The following is an 11,870-nucleotide window of genomic DNA, read 5'->3' as shown; positions in this document are numbered from 1 at the left end:
ACTACTTTCTGTCCTTTAGGTAGGTTGCTATTTCACAAGTCATTTTTTAATGAGAATCTAGCTCTTTTTGCATTACCTTTCTTCATTTTTGATGTTCATTGGCCTCATCAAAACTCCTAGGATCCTATACTTGGTCAATGCCACTCAAGATCACTTAATGAGTACTTGAGGAAATATTAGCAATAGTATAGTAATTGATAATTGGATGAGACATAACTCTATATATAGTTGTAGTAGCCCATTTAAATGGAGGGAACCTTTACCTCATGGACCTTTTAAGTTACTAGTTTTCTCTTAATCTTATGGAGAAGATGACATCGATCTTGGGGTTGGTCTTCCCCTTGGTCTATTTTTGCTTCTACTTTTGAGGAGTTTAATTCACCATCCTCCCTTTGCTTAGATGTCTCTAGTTCTCCTCCCATAGGTTTTGGATTCCCCTCATTAGATTGATGAGGGGATTTGTAAACTCTTGTGAAGTATATATAAGAAAATTTGAAAATGTATAGATTTTCTTTTTCTAGCACTTTTTCTTTACCCAAATATGTAAAGTAGATTTTTATATGTATAGTTTGTACAAATAGGGTCAAACATATATATCATTTTTGAAAGGATTCATACCCTATGAAGACATAGTGCTTCCCTTTTTTATCTAGTTTATCTTTAAATTGTTCTAGACAATGTTTATAATAAACACAATCAAACACCTTTAAGTGGGAGATGTTTGGTTTAGTCTTAGTAAGTAACTTCGATTAAGATTTTCCTTGGAGTACTTTGATGGTAGATGGTTGATTATGTGAGCATGCTACAGTGCTAACTTCATCACTCTAGAAATTCTTTGGTCTATTAGTACAAAACGTAATGGTTCTATTGTACATGTTTAGATGCATACAAAACGATAGACATGTATCTGTACTTAAACATCCTATCTACTCGAAGGACACCCCCTCATATTAGCATCTATATCTTTCTACAAAAAATAAATCATGCAAGTAATGGCCAAAACTCTAAGATATGCCATTACTTGTATGATTCTTTGGGCAGTAGATATGTCGTCTATACAAATTCGGCCCATGGATGTGTTGCCCCTTTTGGCCGAAAGAATTATATACATTGGTCGCTCCTAGTTTCTCTAAGATATTCCAGTCAATAAGCTTCATGTTGGCACTGCTTTGTCTGCTAGTTTGTTGCACAATCTGGTCGTGTAAGTGTAGCAGGCGCTTCATGGGGGAGGGGGGAAATTACAGGCTTTTGCTTGCCATTGTCATATGTCCACATGCTGCAGATGCTGATGATGTATCCAACACACCCCATAGTGAATCCTTCTTCGTTGTATGTTCCATAAGGCTCAACACAGTAAAGCAGAATTTCATGTATACAGGTCTTGTACGCCATAGCCACCCTCCTCCTTTGATAGATAGATGGTGACCTAGGAAATCAGAGGGTGTTTTGTTGACTTTGTTAATTACTCCGCTTGGGATGGGAAGGATGGAGAGCCAAAAATATTCTATACCTTGGAGCACCATCTTCACCAATTCCAGTTTGCCTGCATACAACAGTATGTTCTTTGTCAAAGAGGTTAACTTATGTACCATTGCACCCATTAGGGCGTTGTAGTTGTTGATGCATAACTTCTCCATGGCTAGTGGGATGCCAAGGTACCGGAATACAAACTCCCCCTTTGGTAACATGTTATTTGCAACAGTGTTTCATTTGTCGACGGATCAATCCTCACACAATAAATGCTAGATTTTAATGGGTTAGCCCATGCCCCCAAAGTCTCGGAGACAACTCACAATTATGGAGATGGTAGACTCATTTCCGCCCATGAACAGTAACAAATCATCATCATAGGCCAAGTACATGACGCCAATGTCCTCACACATGGGGTGGAAATGAAAACCAGGTTGCCTCAATATCTCCTTTAAATATCTTGAAAAAACTTCAAGATAATCTAAAAAATAAATGGGACAATGGATCATCGCAAAAGAAACCATGGAGCCCACCATTGAGGTTAATTGAGTATGATATTATAATGCCTATGCAATCATAGAAATATTGGAGAAAATCAAAATCAGCCAGTGTTGTGTCAAATGTCTTTTAACAATCAACTTTAAACACACAATGAGGGGATATTCTTTTTGGGGACGATAAATATATGAAAGAAAAGACTATACAAGTTCTAGATGTCTACAAAATGACAGACATGAATCTGGACTTTGAGGAACATCATCTCAACACTAGGCATAACACTTTCAAAACAACATATATTTTGAGCTTTCCATAAAGGAAAAATCATGCATGTGACCACTAAGTAACGATCTTTTGTCATCCATCCTTTGCCTTGGTATTGCCTTTCAAAAGCTTGGAATAATCTTCCCACCGTATGGATTTTATGTTGGATGCCAAGCCATCTCCACGCCTTATCCCAAGTTCAGAAGAAAATGTGAGCATTGGAGTCTTCATACTGTTTGCATAGGGAGCAGATTTTGCAGGCCTAATATGACATTCTGTCCGTAATCCTCATGCTTTCGTAGACAAAATGTGAAACGATGTTTGGCTAGCAGGCCTGGCTTCTAGACAGCCGGTGCCCACTATGTAGTAGTGCCATGTGTACTGATAAGTTGTATGTGTTAGCTGTGCCATGCTTTTCTGCAGCGAAGCAATCAATCAGTTTCATGTTGCTCGTGCCCTCCCGTTCGCTAAAAAAAAAATCTGATCTCGAATGTCCAGCAATCACTTAATCAAATGGAGAGGATGGATAGCCAATAACATTCCACACCCTTGATCACAGATCGAACAAACTCTAACCGGCCTGCATAAGATAAGGTGTGCTTGGCTAAGAGACTATCTTTTTAGTCATCGCTTCAAGAAAAGACTCATAAAGGAATGGTCTCGCACGAAAATTACTTGTGCTGGATCTAGTAAGCTATCCACTACCTTGGCTAATTTATTAGCCAAAATTTTCAAAATTGTTTTGTATAAAACCGAGCAGCAAGATATTGGTCGGTAATCAATCACTTGGGAAAAATGCTCAGATTTTGAAACCAAAGCAATGAGCATATGGTTCCACTATCTGAGCAGTCACCTTGTCAAGAAGAATCTCTGCACAGTTCACTCGAAATCAAGCCCATTGTGTCCCATGCGAAGGTGAAGAATTTTGTCCCATAGTCGACCGGGCCCGATGTCTTGCCTATTCCAAACACCGGAGCCTGTATCTCCTTTTGAGTGATGTACTAAGGTCCTATCTTTGTGCATCCGTTAGTCATTGCTCGGTGAGGTGTTCATTGTACAGCTCTTGCAGTGTGTTGTGCTCCCAGCAGACTTTGGAAGTGGGTCATAAATACAGTAGCGACCTTATCAAAGTTGGTCGTATGCTCTCCTGAGACCTTCGTGATTGTCACTACAGAGTTATGTTTGTTATTTCTCTTTAACAAATCATAAAAGAACTTTGTGCATCTTTTACCTTTCTTCAAAAACACACATTTGGCACATTGTTGGTAGAAAGATTTTTCTGCCTCTGTAAGCGTTGTTGCGTGATCGCACAATTCGCAATATTCTACAAAGGGTTCTCTCCCTCCCAAGATGGCACCTTGAACATCCTCCAAAGATTCCTTAGCATGCATGGCTTGTTGTGCAATGTCACCAAAATGTTATTGATTCAATGCCCACATATTTTTCTTTAATTTATTCATCTTGGTTTTCAAAATAAATTGGTCAGTGCCAAGAACTAGATCTACCCATGCTTTTGCCACCAAGTCTTGATATGTTGGATGCAACGTCCACATGTTAAAGAATTTGAAGGGCTGATGCACACGCTGGTCTCCCCCAACAAGGGAAGTAATGCAACTTGATGGTAGGAATTCCACGAAACCATTGAAATTTTCCATCAACCATTGGAAGTTAAAGAAAGCACGTTCCAATTTGTAAGGGATTGTACCATTGGTCCCAAGTTACACAACAACTAATGGATTGTAAGTCCACCAATGCTCGGCTATGGACCAGTTGTTCGAGATCCTACAATTCACAATTGGTGATCGGTTGGCCGCCAATTTTGTCTTCTACAAAGAGCAAAGCATTGAAATCTCCCATGATCAGCCAAAGCTCATTGATGTCGCCCCTAGCTCCTCCAGCGATCACCATAGTGGTCACCGAGTGATAATGGAGTGAAGTCTGTATATGAAGTGAAATGCTAGTGATAAGGCATCGAATCTGATAGTGAATGAGCTACTCAGTTGTTCCCAACACCTCCAAGTCTGCAAGCTACTTATCCCATAAGAGTAGAATGTACCCACGGTTAGAAAAAAGAAATTGTGTGTCATGCCAACACCTAGGTCCTAGGAACCACCGTTGAATGATGGCATCCAGCGCACCCTCGTTGAGCTTGGTTTTCAATAGTCCGATCAAATTGATGCATCTCTGTTTGAGGAGGTGATGCACTCCCCTTTGTTTAAGGGGCCTATGAAAGCTCCTTATATTCCATAAAGCAATCTTATTTTGGCTACTCTAGCTACTCGCACCCGTAATTGCATGCTACCTTATTTTGCTATAGACTGCACCTCCGATCCACTACCCAATGCTATTGACAAAGTGTCCACTTGAGAGCTTCCAGTGTTGCTTGCATGACTTACAGTCTCAGATGAGGTGGTAGAGGTACCAAAAGATGAGTTGTCAATGCCTGTGCCACTCTACTTAAAAGAAGCAATGGATGATATTGATTGGTCAACTCTCTCTGGTGCTACAGTTGCTACCTTGATACCTTGTTATTGTGTGCTCATGGAATTTGTATGTTCTACCTGTGCATGTGCATGCACTGCCAGCTCTTACTCTAGAAGTTGAACGTCATGCTGCTATGCTGGCTTGTCACTGCATTGCTCTAGTTGTTGCATTGGAGTGGCATCTGTTGCTTGACTGCATTGTTGCTATGTATGTGCAGACTGTTGTCTCATGCCCATGCCAAGTGCCAACACTGTGTCCACTTGCACCACCTGTTGACGTACCAAAATTTGATAGCCTTTTTGATCACTTGTCGTACACAATTGTATCAAACTCAATTAAATTATTGAATCCTCTCTATGCTAATGTAGCATAGGGATGACTTGAGTCACCTCCAACTAATGTAATAGTAGGATGATAATTCTTAAGATCATTTTATTTCTTGGGTTTTTTGCTATGAAAATCAGGGAGGTTTGGACTTTGAATTCTAAGACTACTAAATGAAAAGCAATGTAAATAATTAAAACTCTAAGCTAACCTAAACTACAATGGTAAGAGAATTGAAAGGAGCACAAGCATTAAATGAAATCTAATTTAACCTAAACAACTTGCATACAAATAAATGACAAGAACTTGAAGCATTTAAATGAAACAAGATAAAGCATGAATTGAATGAATTAAAATGCATTAATAGAAATCAAAGTAATATAAGTGACATAACAACAAATACATAACATACATAAAAACTAAGCTAAGTTAAGATAAGTGGAGATCTCTCCTTCCAATGGTGGATGTGCATTTTGGCGATGAAGGTGGAGTGCCTCTCCTAATCCGATAGAGTGCTTTTCAATGTAGATGGATCTTCTTTTTCTAATCCGATGAAGAGATGGTGTCGGTGGTAGAATTGTTTAAACGCCTAATCTAGAAGCTTGGTAGAGGAATCAAGCTCTCCCTAATCCGTTTGAGTTCGGTGGAATACTGTTAGATATAAAATAAAATCTTCTCCTCTAATTCGAGTAAGAAGGGTGGTGTTGGTGAAGTGGTGGATGTGGATTGCTAGAGGTTTCTCGGGTGCAGAGTCTCCCCTTTAATCAAAGTGGGAGAGATGGGAGATGCCCTACCTTCCTCCTAATCTGGAAGAAGGAAGATGGAGATAGTCAAGATGGAGATGGAGAGGAGGCTAGGGTTGATGGGGAGTTGTTGGAGAGATTCCCTCCATCTAAACCAGCTTTTGACGGAATACATTGTTTCGTCGATAATTACTGACTGAATTTCATTTCCGTCGGTAAATTACATTGCCGACTAAATTATTTCCGATATCACAAATTCTGTCGGTAAACCCAAATACCAACGGAATACTGACGGAAAATTCAATCGTTATTCTCTACTATTTTTGTAGTGTTGATTAACTGGTATCGTGGAGAGTATGACTTGACCATGTTAAAGGGAACAACCAGGTCATGTTTCTTGCTGAATGAGCCCCAAAACTCCTCAATATGCTCCTCAAATGCCATACAAAATAAAGTATGTATTAATTCAAGCATTAGATCCATTAATTAAATGATATTTGCATTAAAACTCTAAATAATCCAATGCTCTTAAAACATGATAAGTCATGCGAATAAACCATACAAGTGGATTAAAATATCCCGTATAAGAGTGAAATAATATGTCAAAAATGATTGTTATCACTCCCCCACACTTTATTTTTTACATGTCTTGGGCAAACAAATAAAAATAAAACTAGAAAGCAATCAAAAAATCTTCTCCCTAACTATCCCTTATCAACACTTCAAAGATTGTAAAAGATAATTACTTATGACCATCATATTTAAAGCATCAATACATTTATGAATCTAATTTTTACACTAATCAACAATCATGGTGATTTCAACCAACTTGTATAAATTAAATATGATAGAATCTCACAAGGTAAGTGGTTTTGCTCTCACTTAAGTAAGCATAAAAAGAGGATAGAAAATAAGCATGATAATAATCCTCACTAGGTAAATATGACTATCAAACTTAATAAACCAAGATAGAGGTCATCATCACATTAATGACAATATGCAATCAATGTATTCAATCATGTCATACAATTCAAAACTCAACGGTCAAACAAAAAAGTAACTTTTATGATTCTCAAGGTATTACAAGAGAACATGTAAGGAGGGAGATACAGACATGATTAATGTTCAATATAAATAATATGCATTTTATGGATACTTGTTTAATTACTCTATTTTTCTTATGAGAAAACGGTCTCTTCCAGAGTTAGGCATGCAAGATGGAAAATATTTGTTTTTGAATTGGCACAAGATGAGTATTAAAAATGAAATGATAGCTTCATGTCTAAGTTGATAAATCTTATCAATGTTCTTTATTTATTTTTTATAATTTAAGTATCCAACTTTTACAATTGACTAATTTGGAAGGTGATTATCCAATCTCACAGAAATTTCCCATCCTCCATCAGGATAAATAAAAAAATATAGATGAGTCCTAACAAACCGTCTAACGTTGTAAATTTTTCAAACTCCCTAAATGTAATGTGTTATGGGTAAGATTTAAACCCTCATTATCTAGGGAGTCCATCCCACCTTGTACTAAGGGGCATCAATATTCTTTATTTGTTTCTTAGAAGATGAAACATTACCATTGGGTAGCATGAGGTTTGATTGGTGTTTTTTTTTTTTGCTAACAAAAGAAAGGCATCTTCATCTTCTTCCTTTTTATCATAATTGGTTTTCTCAACTTTTTTTTGTGATGCCTTTAATTTTCACCTCTTTGACTTCTTCCTTAGACATCCTTGGTTATTTCTTTTCTTTTTAATTCTTCTTTCTTGTCATTTTTGAAAAGTTTATTTGAGCTTGGCCAAAATGATTCTTTATCTTTGTGGATTTTAATCTCATGGGTTCGATCGAGGTGAACCATAACTTCATCCAACTTCATGTCTTTCATTTCTATAGAAATGTTAATGGTCGCAGCATTATAGTTGAATTTAATTAGGATCCAAAGATAATAAGATTTTTCTCCTCCGCTAGATTACCTTCGAGTTTCTCATAATTTTTTCATAATTGGATTTTAATGGGCAAACTCCATCTCCAAAGCTTCAAATTCACCTTTGCATCTCTTTAATACAATTTTTAAGAACATATTAAGCTTTCTCAGAATTGGTAACATTGACAACCCTTTATTGCGGCCTCATGTAGATCTTAATAGAAGAGAAGTTCTTATCCTTTTTTTCCTTCGCTCTGCATTCGCTGCTTTTTGATTCAAGGTGAACTTTTTATAGTCTTTCTCAATAATCCGTCGAATATTTTGGCATCCAAGCAAAGTTTCACAAAGTCCAAGTTTAAAGCTCTTTCCAATGAATCCACTTTATAAAATTAAATTGCTAATGATCTCTAACATTCATTTCAACCAGAAAAAGAAAACAAATCTAAAATCATAGATCAGTGTAGCTAACCCTATCCGAAAGCTGATTCTCTTTAAGGAAAAAAAAAGGATACTTTAAATAAGAGAAATTGAGGTACAATATAATTTCCCCTTCTTTTATAGTATTATCCTTGGGAAAATATGATATATTATCCTTTATTAATGCATAAAATACACTTTGCAACACTATCGTATAATCTCTTTTATGCAAAATTTGATTTTGTGCCAAAACATATAGATACTATCTTTTATGTTCACAAAATATACCGTCAAACTGAAGGAAATCATATATGAAACTCAATAAGCAGCAAGGTCAGCAATACCAAGGTGTCGTGGAAATGGAACACTAAAAGTAGCAACAGAAATAAAGAATTACCATGTAGATTTTTCTTCCCTATTGATCTGCATTTCTATTTTTGTCGATCCAAATCAATGTATTGATACAACATAAATTGCACCAGAGGTTCTCAATAGAGACAAAAAATACGTAGAAAGGCATGGACAAGCAACCTATATCTAGATCAAACCCGTAAAAAATTACAGTTTCTACCACGACAAGTCTCCTTGCTCCATCTAAAAATCAGACAAGGCTAGGAGATGAGAAATATTTACAATCGCCGTTCTGTCGCCTGCTGCATCAAATGAATCCAGTGGCTCATCAACTGCTATGCCTGAGCTGGATTAAGGGACCAAAAAGAGCATAAGAACGGAACATGTAAAGACCATAACTTTTAAAGAGAAAATCACAATGGACTCGTTCAATTAGTTAATTATTGTGCCCCTGAATCCGTCAATTGCTGTCAGAATGCAATCATTTTTCAGAGTATTCACAAAACCTTTACATCATAAATGATACTTTACATCCGTCAATTCTTCCACTTGCACATAGACATGGGGGGTAGTAAATCCCTTTCACAAAGATTTTCAAATTTATTACCTTACCTGTTCGAGAAGTTCTTCAAGTTCAACCACTATTTCTGAGAATGTAGGCCTTTCCGTAGGAATACCCTCCCAGCATCTCCTCATTAAGTCGGACAATCTAGGATGCGTGGTCTCGGGGATTTCAGGACGATGACCCTGATAGTGATAGCGGATAAGGAAAGCCTCTACATGGTATAACATCATTGTTGAACAAAACTGGTTTCCCTTTGGAAAAATAGTTAGTATGGTGCGTGAATAGGTAATTTTAGCTTGATTTCATGTCATATATGCGAATTGATCAGCAAAATTCATTTCAATCAGTGAATACCTGTCTCACTGCTAGGGCAGCTTGCAGAGGTGTCATGTTCTCATATGGGATCTGCAAATCAACACATCAGTATCCTCTACATAGATTATGGTACTACTGATGACATTCTCAACTTGAATCAAAAAAGAAAGTTAAAATGTAAAGGTTTTCACCTTCGATGTTGTGAGCTCCCAAAGCACAATACCAAAGCTAAAGACATCTGCTTTCTCATCATATGGAAGATGATTTATAACCTAGAGCAAGATGCACACAAAAGTCTTCGAAAATAAGAGTGAACAAAGTTTAAATGGGACATGGAAGAAACAAGTAGATCTACTTTCTCAAAATTAAATGCAAAGCATATCTCTAACATCCATTTCAACTAGAAAAAGAAAATAAATCTAAAATCAGAGATTCATTTTGCTAATAGGAGGTTGCAACATAACTCAAAAACAATACATTTTGAATAATTTGATAAATAGATCTACAATATGTAATTTCTCCTTTGAGTTTTAATCTTTGTGCTTTTAGCTTAACATTAGTCTCAATGTGACTAGTTCTCTCTTGCCTTCTACAGCGAACTCACAACCTTACTCATGGTAATAATTGATCGTGGTGAAAATTAAATTAAATATGAAGCTGAATTGCAAAGAAAAATATTAGAAATGAAATATTTTAAAATAAAAAGAGAAGGAAAAAATGTAGATGACTGTGGTATGACACCCTAAACCCTAAATAAAAACTAGAAATGAGAGGTGAGAATGCTAAGGTGGATATTCAGATAGCTAGAAATGATAAATAAATAAAAAAATCTACAAAAAATTATTAATATCCAAGTGCAACAAGGTGTAGTTTCAATCAATGATAAAAATTAGATAATTTTAGATGATGTGAACATGGGAAGTGACTAATAAATTGTATAATTAGAATCTATTAGAGTGGAAGCTACATGAATCAGAGAGAGACCCTGAAGAAAACATTACTCAATATAATCAAAATGACAATTGATTTGAATATTACTAGTGATGGAATTTGTAGAGGAAAAACTTAACGTAGCTTATCCCAAATAGTTGGACAACCACACCTTGAATGATTATGATGACCCTGATAACTATAGCTTTAGTAATATCAAATATTTTCAATCCTTTTGTTACAAGGAAAAGGTATAAAAAATTACCTACTAAGTAGTCCCCTCTACTTGTATATACTATTAATCAATATAAAATCAGAAATAAATCCTTGATATTAATAGTATTTATAATTATATTTCATAATATTCCTTCTAGGCAATTTTAATCCTTGAAGGGGAGTCTTGGCGGATAGTAAAGTTGATGTCGTGTGACCTTGTGGTCACGAGTTCAAATCGCGGAAATAGTCTCTTACAATGCAAGGTAAAGCTACGTACAATAGACCTAATGTGGTTCGACTGCATTGGTGGGAGTTTCATGCACTGGACTATCCTTTAAGGCAATTTTAATATGTTAATATCCATCTAGTATTCATGTGTGGGATTTTATGAACAATTAAATTAAATAAAGCATTATTATTCAGTATATTAAGTCTAGCAATAACTGCAACAATGAATAAGGAACATATTAACTGGTGACAAATAAATTCTTATGCACAAGGCTTGTCTATGGAGATGGTAGGGTCCCTTAGTTCAGCATGATTCTCAGCCTGTGCTCTACACTGGCCAGGATCTCATGCTTTCTCTAAGAAATTGGTTCTCTTTTGTGGCTTGAAATTATAGCATTCGGAAGTGGTTTATAAGATAGTCTGCATAATAGAGTAGTTATGACAGGTCAGTTTCCTTCTTCCTGGAGCCTTGGCTATCATCGACCCCACTATGAGCTTCCTCTTTGAATCTGTTAGCAGACTCTTCCTTGAGGTAAGATTCTAGCATCAGACACTTGATCTGGGGTCTCCAGCATCCTAAAATGTAAATTTTCTACACTCTACCTTGAGCCAGTAAACTTCATGTGTTCTCGGGTTCTTTCACTATCTACTTAATCGGAGAGCATTAAAAGGTGATGGGAAGTCTAGAGGTATCAAGATCCAGAGTTCTTTAAAAGCAAAACCCCACTTAAAATATAAAATTTAGGCTTCTTGGCTATTGTAGGGTCACTACCAAGATCTGTTAAGACCGTGAAGTGGCTAGATGGCTAGGTGATACCAGTGGTAATATTTAAGGTGATACCAGTGGTATTAGAGGGTGGTTGTCCTTGGTTGTGCTCTTGAGTGTCGTTCTTGAGATCTGATCGGCTGAATTTTAATTTTTGTAATTTTAGAGGAGCTAGGTAAGAGTAGAAAGGATGTCGTTCTTATCCTAGTGTTTACTTTCTTCCGGTAAGCCTCACCTGTAAAGGAACTAATAGTTGAGCCGTATTTAAGGTGATACCAGTGATATTTAGTGGGTGGTTGTGCTTGGTTGTGCTCTTGATTGTGGTTCTTGAGATTTGATCAGGCTGAATTTTGATTTTTGTAGTTTTAG

At 36.6% G+C, this 11,870-nt stretch overlaps 1 protein-coding gene across 13 annotated transcripts in view; it reads right to left on the bottom strand.

The window, feature by feature from the left end:
• Nucleotides 1-8,525: 8,525 nt before the first annotated feature.
• The window catches only part of LOC122002680 (serine/threonine-protein kinase STY46-like), a 60,548-nt gene continuing 57,203 nt past the window's right edge, over nucleotides 8,526-11,870 (bottom strand). For 4 of the 13 annotated variants that reach the window (XM_042557950.1, XM_042557948.1, XM_042557949.1 and 1 more), the window contains 4 exons: nucleotides 9,553-9,633; nucleotides 9,401-9,451; nucleotides 9,089-9,228; nucleotides 8,526-8,827 (listed from right to left, as the gene is read on the bottom strand). In XM_042557950.1, the coding sequence (XP_042413884.1) occupies nucleotides 8,725-8,827; nucleotides 9,089-9,228; nucleotides 9,401-9,451; nucleotides 9,553-9,633 (375 nt within the window). In that variant the 3' untranslated portion in view covers nucleotides 8,526-8,724. Of the gene's footprint in view, nucleotides 8,828-8,880; nucleotides 9,258-9,400; nucleotides 9,452-9,552; nucleotides 9,634-11,870 lie in introns of those variants that run through there. The other 9 variants (XM_042557951.1, XM_042557954.1, XR_006117698.1 and 6 more) reach the window with 8 other exon arrangements.

The sequence above is a fragment of the Zingiber officinale genome, chromosome 7A, assembly GCF_018446385.1.
Source record: "Zingiber officinale cultivar Zhangliang chromosome 7A, Zo_v1.1, whole genome shotgun sequence".
NCBI classification, from domain to species: Eukaryota; Viridiplantae; Streptophyta; class Magnoliopsida; order Zingiberales; family Zingiberaceae; genus Zingiber; species Zingiber officinale.
This window is presented reverse-complemented; position numbering and strand designations above follow the sequence as displayed.